This window comes from Rhineura floridana, chromosome 1 (genome assembly GCF_030035675.1).
Source record: "Rhineura floridana isolate rRhiFlo1 chromosome 1, rRhiFlo1.hap2, whole genome shotgun sequence".
NCBI lineage: Eukaryota > Metazoa > Chordata > Lepidosauria > Squamata > Rhineuridae > Rhineura > Rhineura floridana.
The window spans coordinates 5,301,069-5,315,036 of NC_084480.1; the positions used below are offsets into that span (position 1 = coordinate 5,301,069).

Below are 13,968 nucleotides of genomic sequence, written 5' to 3' on the forward strand. Positions count from 1 at the left end.
TAAATAAGCATTTTGGTCTGCCTGCGAATGTCCTGATCCTCGAACACTCTACGCTTCATTCGAGAGAATGTGGCACTCGCAGAGCGCAGACGATGCTGAATTTCAGCATCATAGTCAGCATTTACAGAGAGATGGCTGCCAACATAAGAAAAGTGATCGACATTCTCCAGCGTCGCACCATTAAGCTGGATTGATGGTGCTACAGAGGAATTGGTTCGCACTTGCTGATGAAGCACTTTGGTTTTTTTGATGTTAAGTGAGAGGCCAAGCTTTTCATATGCTTCTGCAAAGACATTTAGGATAGTTTGAAGATCTTCCTCTGAATGTGCGGAGACTACATTATCATCGGCATATTGAAGTTCTATGACAGAGGTTGTACTTATCTTACTTTTTGCTTTCTGCCTACTGAGATTAAAAAGTTTTCCATCTGTTCGATATGTGATTTCCACACCAGTGGGAAGTTTCCCCTCAACAAGGTGTAGAATCATGGCGATAAAAGTAGCAAATAAGGTCGGAGCAATGATGCATCCCTGTTTGTCACCTGATCCCACTTTGAATTGATCACTTTGAGAGCCATTGTTATCCAAAATTGTTGCCGTCATGTTGTTATGGAGGAGTCGCAAAACATTCACAAATTTATCAGGGCATCCAATTTTCAGAAGGATGGTCCAGAGAGCAGTTGATTTATAGTATCAAAGGCCTTAGTCAGATCAATAAATGCCATATACAGAGGTCGGTTTTGCTCCCTGCATTTTTCTTGAAGCTGTCGTGCAGTGAAGATCACGTCCACTGTCCCCCTGGAAGGACAGAAACCATTTTGGGATTCAGGGAGGATGTCTTCTGAGATAGGTAGGAGTCGATTTGCAAGAATCCTTGCAAGGATTTTTTCCTTTTCTTGTCAATGATATGTTCAATCTCACTATCATTCTCATCAAACCAGTCCTGATGTTTCTTATAGGCCCCTTCCAACTCTACTATTCTATGATTCTACGTCTTCAGTACATGCTAAAAAGACAACAGAAGCGGTGCCTGTCTGATATGTAATGGCAGGGAGTTCCAAAGGCAAGGTGCCACCACACTAAAGGCCAAATTCTGACATGAGACAGTATCTACCTGAGGGCCTCTCCTGCAGAGCCCAGTGATCAGCCAGATGGATTAGGCGTGAGATGATATTTTAGGTTTCTGGCTTGATTTTCTGTACTTTCTTCCCAAATCTTCTTCAGCCTATTTGTTTTACATTACAACAGCCTTCCTCAGCCTGGGGCCCTCCAGAGATTTTGGATTCCAGCTCCCATTCGCTCCAGCTCCATCCAAAACATCTAGAGGCCACCAGACAAAGGGAAGACTGAACTACAGGAAGAAAGTAGACACTCAGGAAGTTATGGATTGGGAGGTTATCGAGCAGAGAGATCACTGTTTCTGCCTGGAAAATAGAAAGACAGAGAGTGCATTGCCTCTTTTGGGAGCTCTTTGAAGTATCAAAGGTAAAGATGGGGAAAATCCTGTTAGGTCATTTAGTTCATCTCCTTTGTCTCCCGGCAGAACAGTTTCCTAGTCCAGTCTCCTGGGGTTCACGCCTAAATCATTTAGTTCCAGCCTTGATACAAAATACAGACCTTCTTATGCAAACGGGCCAATCAACCAGCGGGCCTTTCCTCAATGCAACTTCCATGAGAGGTGTTTAAGAAGCCAGCAAATGATAAACAGAATACATTTGGTTCTCCTGAGATCAAAGGCAAACAGGCAGGCCAGGACGGAGGGAGACTGAATATTGTATCAGCCGTGTGAAAACTGCCAAGAGATGAGTGAATTGCAGGTTCTAAAGGGGGTCTGAACCAAATCCTAGATCAAACAAGAAATTCTGCCTTAAAAGCCTGGAAGTTAGATTAGAAATATCCTGAGGGCAAATAGAGGATCACTCTATTATAAGAAACATGCACAGGGAAGAAAAGGCATACCCTAAAAGAAGGAAATAGCTGATGGTTTTTCTCAGAGCAGAGATAACCAACTTTTTGGGCAAGTGTGTCCCAGGTCATGTCTAAAGTATGAAAGTGCTCAGCAATTTGCAATCTCCCTCCCCCCTCATGCATTTAGTCTAGGGCAGGGGTTCCCAAACTGCGGTCTGTGGACCACTAGTGGTCCACAAGGTTCATTCAGGTGGCCTGAGGTGTGTCTGTGGATCTGTGGTTGAATATGGGAGATGGAACATTCATAGTATTACATATTCATAAGGCTATTTAACTGTATATTTATTGCGTCTTTTATTTCTTATATATTGAATTCATTGTATTACAGTTTGGTTTTAGGGAATTCAAGTTGTAGCATAATAAAATAAAATATAGAAGAAATAAAAGACGCAATAAAAACACAATTAAAAACCACACAGCATCAAGCACAGCACATTACAACTCCCACAACAGGCAGAGAAATCATTAAGTGGTCTGTCAAGACCCTCAGCAATTGTCGTGGGGAGGAAACAGTTTGGGACCCCTGTCCGAGTGCACCCCAAACACTCCGTTTGGGAAATCCTGGTTCTACAGAACCCATGACGTGCGCTAGAGGATAAACTGGGCTCGCCATGTGGGAACCAATGATCCGGATTACTGGAGCACCCAGCATACATGAACTTATGCCAGAGCAGGGTTTCCTTCCTCTGAGCCACTGGGAGGCCTTCTGTTCAGGAGTCTTCACTCTGGTTCTGCAGGTTCTCCAAAGCAGCTCTTTTTCTCAGCTGCTCTGCAAATCTACACCTCATCTCAGGAGTGGCCGTTATCCCGGCCAGCAAACACAAGCTGGGGAACCTCTGGTTTAGAGCACCATGCACAGGTGGGATTTTATGCCACAGTTATTCCAAGGATAACAGGATCCCTCCCTGCACCTCAAAGACCCATTGTAGGAGGCACCAGCCCTGCCACAAAATGACAAAGCGGTGTTAAGAAAAAAGTGGAAGCCATGAGGGAAAAGGAGAAGGGTGCGGGGGAAGAGTGCAAGCCTGAGACTTGCTGCAGCTCATTCAAAAATGGAAATGGCCTGCCTTCAAGTCGATTCTGACTTATGGCGACCCTATGAATAGGGTTTTTATGGGAAGCGGTATTCAGAGGGGGTTTACCATTGCCTTCCTCTGAGGCTGAGAGGCAGTGACTGGCCCAAGGTCACCCAGTCAGTTTCATGGCTATGTGGGGATTTGAACTCTGGTCTCCCAGGTCATAGCCCAACACCTTAACCACTACACCACATTCACATCACAGTAAACTATGGCTTACTGTGATGTGCAAACACATCCAATGTGAGCAAGAGTAAATGGAAAGAAAAGGGAAGTTAGAAGGTTCAAACCTCTCCTCAAACTCCCTGGGCAACCATCTCATTCCAGCTCTATTTTCATCCCATTACCGCAGCAATGAGGGACCCTGCCTGCCCCCCAGGACACCCTGCCTGTCCCACCTTTGATTCACATCCTCCTTGAATGCTTTTGCCAGGCTGGAACATGCCCTTGAACTCTTGATAATGCCTCTTGCCTGCCTAGATGGAGGATGGAGCAGGATGTGTGTAGAAAATCACCTACTTTACAAATGCAAAATGTACATTCTCAGCCACTCTGCACTTTTGCCTCTTGTCCCACCCATCACAGGCACGTGGCCCCCAGAAGGTTGTCCAGTAGGGAATGTGGCCTTTGGGCTGAAAATAGTTCCCCATCCCTGCATTACAGCTTTAGTTCCCTCACCTCTTAAAATGGGACTGTCCTGGCCAACTCTGATGGATCCAGACTCAGACTCAATTCTTCAATAAGGAATTTCAGCTTAGAGAGTTTCATACATCAGTTTACAGATTACACAGGATTCTGCATCTCTGCACAGCATAACTAGACATGGCTACTCAAAGCTAAGATGCTGTTGCAGCAATGAGACACCTCCCCGAGCCTCTTGAAGTAGGTTTGGGGGGGCTCTTTCTATTTGGGTAGGGAAGGTTTCACTGAATGGGCACTCCTCCTAAGATGAAAAGCTGGTGCTATCTGTGCATGCCTGCACATCTGTTTGCTTGTCTTTGGCAACGGCAGCACTTCATTAAGATCCTCCTTGGACACGGGCAGGTTGAACCTCTAATTCCTCCTCCTCTAGAGGAGATACGTGCATGACAGTGGAAGCTCAGGCGACGAGGGAGGGGAGAGGGAAGGAAAAGGGGTTGGCTCGTGGTCAGACAGCATTTCTTCAGTTGTAACTGGAGCTACGGGGATGGAGCTGACACTGTCAACAGTGCTGAAGCCTTCTCCCTGTTGCAAATCACTGGGCCCCTCCCCTGGATCCTCTTTCATCTCCTCCTGATCACTCCAGGAACGCTCCATGGGGCTCATGGCAGACAGGGATTAAGATGCCCAACCCTACAGGACTGTTGTGGTGACACATAACAAAATGATCTCTGAGCACCTGCACATCTCCCCACCCTCCGAAAGCAGTGATAGAGCACCCCAAACCAGCGTGGTTTCCAGGGCAGCAGAACAGTGTAGTTAAGGCATTCCTCCAGCAGGGCCCTGATCCTGTGCTGAATGTCCTGCACTTATCGCATTCGCAAAAAGGCGCCTGCCCAGTTGTCTTTGGAAACCGCACAAGGAAGGAGAGTCCATGCCCTCCCCCTAAAGGAAGCTGAACACAAGCATGCAAACAGAGGCAAATAACATGCATCTTAAATAAAGAGTCCACTTATCCTAATATGCTAGTATTACTACTTATGCTAACATATTCTTCTTTTTATGCTGTCATCTTTAAATAATCTCAGGTACTGTCTTTTCCAAGGTTTTGGTACTTTGAGTCAAATTATGGCATACAGTCATACCAAAATTCTAACATATCCGCTTGCCTACTAAAGTTATTTAAATAAGTCATTTGAACATGAGAACATCAACACACTATTTCATATACTTCCTCTCCTATAACGATGGATATTCTCTCTCTCTCTCTCTACCCTGCCCTTTTCCTTAGCTCTTCTCTTCCTCTGCCCTGCCCTCCTCTGCAGTTCTTTACTATCAGTATACAAATAGCCATTAAGAGTTATTGCTAATGCCCACTCTAGATTACAATACAGGCTCAGTTCAGCGAAACCATATTTTCCTATTTTTAACATCCCCCACTAAATTAAAATTCCTAGGATGACTTGGGAGAAACCACAACACTTAAACTAGTATAAGAGCAATAGGAGTTTGGAGTGTCAATCTGCCTTGAACTCTCCACAATTGGTAGTGTATGGTAAATCTACACCCCCCTTTAGATGGTCATGTGTATTAATTGTTATGAAGCACACAGCTAACACTCTCCCCCCCCCCCGACAATTGCCTTGCCATGCTGGACGACTGCTTCTACATTTCTGATGAGGACAGCAACCAAAAAAACCCACACAACCCCCCCTCAACTATTTTTGCACCTGCCGTTCTACATTTTTAAAAACTCTCTTAAATCACAGGTCATCATGGCTACAAGAAAAAAAAGTTTTATTCTACTGCTAGACAGAATATTTGTTTGAGAATAAGCATCCCTTCAATATAAAAAAGGACAATACATTAATAAGATGAGTAGCTGTAATCATGTATACGCCTGGCTGGCTGCCTCCCAACTATAAAATATTTTTACAAGGAACGCTCCGGCGATCAGAATCAACTTCAGTGGGCTGGCCTAGACGGTTATGCCAAGCCATTATTTGCTGCTTCCTACGTGGTAATCCCCCCTCTGCAGCTGAGAGCCCTGGATATTATTATTATTTATTTATTTATTTATATACCACCCTTCGTCAAGAGACCCCAGGGTGGTTTACAGCATAAAAAATAACAAACAATATATGCCAATACTTAAAGTATCATACAAAAACTAAAGCAATTATGATAAGAAATATATAATAAAACACAAAATCTAAGGTACAACTGTAAAACACAGTACATGTATAACAGCAACAACCTAAGCAATAAGGGAGAGGGAATCACAAGCAGGATACATAGAATAGAAAACAACAATGTACAAGTACGTAATATATTCTCTATACAAAGGTAGTGCTAATTCCTCAGAGCCTCTGAGGTCCAGCCTTTGCTACAGCATAGCAGACAATGTGGTCACCCAGGGTGATCCTGCAGCAGCACAGGCGAGCGGGGCTGTCCTGCTTTTACCAGAACATACAGGGTTGATTCAATGGCCTTTCCTGGGGAAGAGGTTAGAAAGAGAGGGAATCTCTGGGGTTTCCAGTGCTCGTCTTGCGAGTCCGATGAGGTCAAAGGGAGTCTATCACTACGGTTTTGACTAAAGTAGTGTTGGATGGGAGTAAAAAAACTGAGAGCAGTTAATTGTTCCATTAATGACTGCAGGTGTTTCCTGAATGGACAATTCGCCTGGGAGGGAGGGAGGGGGAGAGAGAGAGAGATAGAGAGAGAGAGAGAGAGAGAGAGAGAGAGAGAGAGAGTGTCTGTGTGAAACAGCAATTTTGAATGGGGAAACGCAGGCAGCTTAGAGTTAAGTGGAAGGGAGCTCTATATGTTGCTCTCTGGCAATCCAATGCCATCTCCTCTGTTTATTTATTACCTGTTTGTTTAGTCCTCAGAGGAAGCTGCCTGATGGCATCAGACTACTGGTTGGCTTAGCTTATTATTGTCTGTACCGGGGAGCAGGGGGTGGGGATGTTTTCTCAGCCTGAGGGCTGCATTTCCTTCCATCTAACCTTCTGGGGACATATCTGAGTGGTGGGTGGGGCTGCAGGCAAAGGTAAACAGTGCAGCAACCTTTGTACGGTAAACTGGGGCCACATTCACACCATACATTTATTATTATTATTATTTATTATTATTTATTAAATTTATATACCGCCCGACTAGCGATAGCTCTCTGGGCGGTGAACATAAAATAGTATAAAAATACAATGAATAACAAAATAATATTAAAATACAATCAACAATACAATAAACATTATTAAAATTAGATCAATGTAACTTAAAATGCTTCAGAGAATAGGAAGGTTTTGACCTGGCGCCGGAAGGAAAGCAGAGTCGGCGCCAGGCGTACTTCCTCAGGGAGACTGTTCCATAGTTCGGGGGCCACCACTGAGAAGGCCCTAGATCTTGTCATCACCCTCCGGGCCTCCCTGTGAGTTGGAACCCGGAGGAGGGCCTTCGTAGCAGAACGTAGTGCACGGGCCGGTTCATATCGGAAGAGGCGTTCCGCAAGGTATCGTGGTCCCGCACCGTATAAGGCTTTATAGGTTAATACCAACACTTTGAATCTAGCCCGGAAACATATTGGCAACCAGTGCAAGCTGGCCAGAACAGGTGTTATATGCTCGGACCGCTTGGTCCTTGTCAGCAATCTGGCCGCCGCATTTTGCACTAGTTGTAGCTTCCGAACTGTCTTCAAAGGTAGCCCTACGTAAAGCGCATTACAGTAATCCAAACGTGAGGTTACCAGAGCATGTACCACTGATGTTAGGTCCTCTTTACTCAAATAGGGACGTAGCTGGGCTACCAACCGAAGTTGGTAAAACGCATTCCTAACCACCGAGGCTACTTGAGCCTCAAGTGAGAGGGAAGAGTCTAAAAAGACTCCCAGACTACGAACCCGGTCCTTTAGGGGGAGTGTAACCCCGTCCAGGACAGGGTATATATCCACCATCCGATCAGAGAACCCGTCCACCAACAGCATCTCAGTCTTGTCTGGATTGAGCTTCAGTTTGTTAACTCTCATCCAGTCCATTGTCGAGGCCAGGCAACGGTTCAGCAAATCGACAGCCTCACCTGAAGAAGATGAAAAGGAGAAGTAGAGCTGCGTGTCATCAGCATACTGATGACAACGCACTCCAAAACTCCTGATGACCTCTCCCAACGGCTTCATGTAGATATTAAAAAGCAGGGGGGACAAAACTGACCCCTGCGGGACCCCATATTGGAGAGCCCGCGGTGTCGAGCAATGTTCCCCAAGCACTACCTTCTGGAGACGACCCGCCAAGTAGGAGCGGAACCACTGCCAAGCAGTACCTCCAACTCCCAACTCCGTGAGCCTCTCCAGAAGGATACCATGGTCGATGGTATCAAAAGCCGCTGAGAGATCAAGGAGAATCAACAGAGTTACACTCCCTCTGTCTCTTTCCCGACATAGGTCATCGTACAGGGCGACCACTATTATTCCACTATTATTCCACTTTAAACAGTCATGGCTTCCCCCAAAGAATCCTGGGGAATGTAGTTTGTGAAACGTGCTGAGAGTTGTTAGGAGGCCTCTGTTCACCTCAGGCCAAAACACTCTAGGAGGATGTGAAGGGAGCCCAACGAGGGGTGCAGCCTGGGAAGAGTCCCAAGGACCCGACACAGAGGCCTGGAGGGCCATATTTGGCCCCGGTGCCTGAGGCTCCCTACTGACAGTGGCTCTCTGAGTTTCAGGTAGAAGTCCTTCCCAGCTTTACCTGGAGATGCCGGAGATGGCACCTGGGACCTTTTATGTGTATGTCATGTGCTCTACGCTGAGCCATGGCCCATCCCCACACCAACCCTGTGAGGTAGGCTATGCTTAGAAACAGGAATTGGCTTGAGGTCACCCTGTGAGCTTCATAACTAAGTGGGGATTTGAACCCAGTTGTCCTGATCTAAGTCCAGCGCTCGAATTAAGGGATGGGGAATCCCCGGCCACCAAGCCCCGCCCAGGATCTCTTCTGCACCCAGGTTGAATGTTTTTGCCTGGCTTGAAGGTGTCCTTGAATGGTGATCAGTGGCATTTGGTGGCTCCATGTAAATGGAATCCGCTCTGGGTTTTAGTCCGAACTTCTAAGGAGCTGTCCAAGGTGCTGAAGACCCACTGCTCTGTCTCCTTTTGTCTCTGGCCCCATGCAACCCACAGAAAGTGGCCTATAAAGGAATGTGACCCCTGGGTTGAAAAGAATCTCCCCGACCTTGCTCTAACTATCATACCACACTGCCTCCCTGCCCTTGGAGTGCCTGCTGTATATCTGTGTTACTACAAAGTAAACATTACAAAGGCGCTTTATTAGAAAGGCGCTGTAGTTCTGCAGTTCACTCCCTCACCAAAAGGAAGTTGAACTCTGCCAAACTGTCCCTGGAACTCCCCACCTCTGGACACCAAATGTGGCTGCTGTTAATTAGGCTTCCTGTTCACAGCCAATGAACCGGAGTCTGAGATCCTAAAGGCAAAAGAAGGTCAGTATGGCCTAGTGTGACAGTGTCAGACTAGGACCTGGGAGGCCAGGGTTCAAATCCCCACTCAGCCGTGAAGCTCACTGGGTGACCTTGGGCCTGTCATCATCTCCCAGACTGACCTACCTCACAGGGTTCTTGTTAAGACAAAATAGGGAGGTGGGTAGAACCTTGTACGGCACCCTGAGCTTCCTGGTGGAAAAGTGGGGTAAAAATGCAATAAAGATTAAAAGCTGTTTGCTCCCACTGGCTGCTAAGTGACCTATCCGCTTGTTATTCCACCCCTTGCCAGTTTCCATGCCAACCAGGTGACTCAAGGGCTGCATTCTAGCTCCATTAGCTTACCTAAAACGCGGGTCACCCCCAAAGTGAGCTTATCCAGGTAGGGCTTGATGCTGTTTATGCCAAGCAAGGCCTTCTCCTCCATCCTCATCCGCCAGCCCCTCCAGCACCACCTCTTTGCAATCTCCTCTCTCTATATCTATCAATAGCAAAGAAAGGCACTAGGTGGAGACACCTTTTGTCTCCTCTCTCGACTCGTAACTCAAAGCAGTGCCGCAATCTAGTTCGGGAAATGTAGTCCCTTCCCCACCCACCCCTTTCATTCCAGCCTTTCTCCCAGGGGCTCTTTGCCAGCCGGGAAATGTAGTCCCACTCGGCAGCCGTTGCGCCGGGAGTCTGCGAGAGAGAGAGATGAAGTACTACAGCTCCCAGAAGGCAGCGGTTCTACACTGAGTCTTCCTGATGAGGCAGCCATAGGTTGGCTCCTTCGACGCCGCGTCGCTTGTGCCGTATCTGGGCAAAGCTCGGACGTAGGTATCCAATGAGAGGCGAGAACGGGGCGTGGGGGGCGTGGCAGGGCGGAGGGACGCTGGGAGTGGCGGTTGTTTCAAGATGGCGGATGTCGCCGCGGGGCCAGGGCCGGAAGGAGCCGCTTACTGGAGCAAGGACCGTATCCTTCCCTCAAGGGTGGCTTGTGGCGGGGTGGGCCGAGGAGGAGGAGAAGAAGGGGGCTGTTACGGCGGTGGGGGAAGAATAGCTGGTAATAACAACAGCAACAATATATCTCACTTATGTAGCTCCTGGGCATGTACAGAGACCCTTCTCTGTTTCCTCAGAAGCACATTCCACGCAGTTAAATGGGGTTTACTCCCAAGTAGGCAGGAATCAGATTGCAGTTTTGCAGCCCACTCCCTGCTGTGTTTACTTTCACGTAAGCCCCGCTGAACTCAGTAAGGCTTGCTCCCAAGTAAGGACGTGCGGGGTTTGTAACCCAATTTCGGGTGCGCTTGTTCAGAGAAGTACAGTGACGTACAGTTACAACACTGGGCTTTGGACCAGGGGACAGAGTTGAAATCCCTACTCACTGGGATGATCTTGGGCCAGTCGTGCGCTCTCTCTCTTACCTTGCCTGGGTTAAAAAGATTGTTGCTGCAAAGACTAATAATGGGTTTTGTTCTACAGAGTTCAACAGGGCTTCCAAGTAGTTGCTTGTAGGTTAGCAGACTTCTGCTGAATTGAGACTTGAACTAGGGGCTTCCTGGCTCCCAATTCGTGCTCTGAGGTGGTACAGCTGATTTAAGTTTTTTGTTGTTAACTTTGGTGGAAGTTTTGTTAACTTTGGTGGCTGCCATTTGGGAATATGGGGTGAGGGGAGATGGTCTGCTACGTGGGCCTTGAAAGGAGGTGCTTGTATGACTTCAGTCTGTGTGTGTATGGCATATTGTATTTATTTATGTGTGTTTATAGCCCGCCCTTCACTGAGCAGTCCTTTAGCTTATGATTCTGCAATTTAGACCCATAGCTCTACAGCAAAACACACACTGTGTATCTCTAGTTCAAAGGAAGTAGATGATCCAAGGTAGGGTCTAAGTCAGTGAAAGGTAATTAAGAACACAAGAAGATTCTGTTGGATCAGGCCAGTGGCCCATCGAGTCCAACATCCTCATCACAGTGGCTAACTAGATGCCCATGGGAAGCCTGCAAGCAGGAACTGAGTGTAAGAACACTTTCTCCTGCTGCGGTTTCCAGTGACTAGAATTCGGAACCATACTGCCGCTGACTGTGGAGGGAGAGCATAGCCACCTTGGCCAGTAGCCACTGATAGTCTTATCATGTGTTCATATCGTAGATGCACATGTTATTTATTTGATTTATATCCCACCTTTCCTCCCAGTAGGAACCCAGGGTGGCAAACACAAGTACTAAAAACACTAAAACATCATAAAAACAGACTTTAAAATATATTACTACATCCTTAAAAACATTTAAACAAAACATCTTTAAAAACATCATTTTTTAAAAAGCTTTAAAACATCTCTTTTTAAAAAAAAAGCTTTAAAAACATATTAAAAAGCAATTCCAACACAAACACAGACTGGGATGTTTACTTAAAAGGCTTGTTGAAAGAGGAAGGTCTTCAGTGGGTGCTGGAAAGATAACACAGAGGGTGCCTATCTAATATTTAAGAGGAGGGAATTCCAAAGGGTAGGTGCCACAGTGCTAAAGGTACACTTCATATGCTGTGCAAACCTCCTGATAAGATGGTATCTGCAGGAGGCCCTCACCTGCAGAGCACAGTGATTGACTGGGTATATAAGTGGTAAGGTGATCTTTCAGGTATCCTGGTCCCAAGCTGTATAGGGCTTTGAATACCAAAACCAGAACCTTGGACATAGCCCGGTAGCTAGTAGGTATTAGATATAACTTTTGTTGTGCAGTTCCCCCCCCCCCCGGGGTCTCTGGCAGTGACAACTGAGCTGCTCATTATTTAGGGCTGGGGAATCTGTGGCCTCCAGTTGTTGCTGTACTTATTTATTTATTTATTACATTTATATACCGCCCCATAGCCGAAGCTCTCTGGGGAGTACTTCAGCTTTCATATCCCTGATCGTTGGCCATGTTGGCTGGGACTGATGGGAGTTGGAGTCAAACACCATCAGCAGAGCCTCTGGTTCCCCCCCATGATAGAGGGGATGAAGGTGGGTTTTACCCACATCGTGCCTCAGGTTTCAGCCTATTTACTTTGTCAACACAAGCTGGTGGTGGCATGAAGAAATGCACGAGCATAGAGCAGGCCCAGCTAGCACACTATAGACTTGATAGAAATGTGGAGAAAGGAGGAAAAATAAGGACATTCAGGTCATTCAGGCGCTTACATAAGGACTAGGTGCAATGGTCACTGCAGGAGACTGTGCTGAATGGAGAGGAGCCGAATGGCAGTTGGTCCCAGGTGAGCTTATGAAGAGGGCCTCGCTGTCTCACCTCCTCCTCTCTCTGATGTAGTCAGTTGGGATAGCTGCAGTTTTTTGCAGGGGAGGAGCCAAAGGGTGGATGGTCCCAGCCAAGCTGATGTAAGCCTGATTGTTGAGTGCTTAGCACAGTACAGTAGGGCCCTGCTTTATGGCGCTTCGCTTTACAGCTATTAGCTAATACAGCGGTTTCAATTAGACGCAAGTAGACTAAAGTCCCACTCATATGGTGCTTGTTCTGCTTTTACGGTGGTTTTCGGGCATCGCACGGCATTCTATTCAATGAGTTCTGCTTTACAGCGGTTTTCACTTTACAGCGGGGGTCCAGAATGTAACCCGCCATATGAGCGGGGCCCTACTGTAGTCTCAAAGGAGTGAATGATAGCTGTGCCCCTGTGTGTGTACTCTGACAGAACTGTGGTCAGAGAGAACTAGACCTGCCTGCAGTCTTTTCAGGTTTTTTTTAGGGGAAAGTGGGTTTTGCTCTTTCCCCGACAGTCTAGTGACTGCGGACCATTTACTTTGTCCCATACTTTTAAATGGGAAACCATTCCTGCCTTCATAGCCCTGTCCTGACTTCAGTTTTTTTGGCCCTGCAAGCTTGTGATGTTAGGGTGTGACATGAAGAAATTGGGGAACTTTCATAATTAGCTAATTAATATGATGGGTAGAATGTAGGGCATCAACATCTTAATTGATTAATTGGTTACATTAATTGATTCAGATGTTTGATCAACTGAAAACATGTCCTTGATTTATTGAGGTGTATTTGTATAAAGTGCCAGTGGCTTCCCGCCTTCTTCCTGCATCAATGGGAATGCCTCTTCTATGATGTCTACTAAGACATTCCTTATCTTCTATTACAAAATTTGACTGGTTGATCTACTAAAACCTGTATGTAGAATAGACCATGGGTTGGATCCAACAAAGTTGTCTTCTTAGTGCAAGGAATTCTGCCTGTGTAATGGGACTTTCTCTTCTTATGCCCTCCCCCAAATTTGCTCCTGGGGGTTTGGTGATGAGAGGGAAAGGAAGTCCTGTTGTGCAGGCAGAAGTCCGTGCACTGATGGGATGACTTCACTGGATACAGTTCTAAGATTTCTTTAAATGAGCAACACCCTCTGTGTGTGTGTTTGGAGGGAGGGCTTGTATATTGTAAGAACTCATTGAGGAGAGGTACTTTATTAGGGCTGTGCACTGTCCCCCTGATCTAATTTGGGGCCTGACTTGGCACTTCAGACCCACACAGATTCTTTTAAAAGGCAGTAAAGAATCTCAGACCATATGTTATTTAGGTTTTTTTAAGGATTGTAAAAGAATTTATATACCACCTTCTTGCAAAACATCAGGGCAGTGTACACCAACATAAAAACATTTAAAAACAATACAAAACTATCATTAAAAAGGCTAGCTACTCAAGTCTTCAAGTGATGCCTGAAAGTCAAAAAGGAGAATGTCCGCCTAGTTCTTACAAACACCTTAAAATCCAAACAATCTGCTGATGGTGTTTTTATATGCAGTTGCTGTAGTACCAGGCAGTCCTGTTCACAG

The 13,968-nt window shown here is 46.3% G+C and overlaps 2 protein-coding genes across 8 annotated transcripts in view; one reads left to right on the forward strand and one right to left on the reverse strand.

Moving 5' to 3' along the window:
* TPGS2 (tubulin polyglutamylase complex subunit 2) overlaps positions 1 to 9,728 on the reverse strand; it is a 28,342-nt gene extending 18,614 nt beyond the window's left edge. For 4 of the 5 annotated variants that reach the window (XM_061613350.1, XM_061613349.1, XM_061613352.1 and 1 more), the window contains exon 1: positions 9,512 to 9,728. Coding sequence is in view for 4 of the 5 variants with exons in the window: in XM_061613349.1 (XP_061469333.1) it covers positions 9,512 to 9,599 (88 nt within the window). In the remaining variant the exon portion in view is untranslated. The remainder of the gene's footprint in view (positions 1 to 9,511) is intronic. The other variant, XM_061613348.1, reaches the window with a different exon arrangement.
* A 285-nt stretch (positions 9,729 to 10,013) lies between these two features.
* Positions 10,014 to 13,968, forward strand: part of KIAA1328 (KIAA1328 ortholog) — a 266,429-nt gene continuing 262,474 nt past the window's right edge. For 2 of the 3 annotated variants that reach the window (XM_061613400.1, XM_061613404.1), the window contains exon 1: positions 10,014 to 10,118. In XM_061613400.1, the coding sequence (XP_061469384.1) occupies positions 10,061 to 10,118 (58 nt within the window). In that variant the 5' untranslated portion in view covers positions 10,014 to 10,060. The remainder of the gene's footprint in view (positions 10,119 to 13,968) is intronic. The other variant, XM_061613395.1, reaches the window with a different exon arrangement.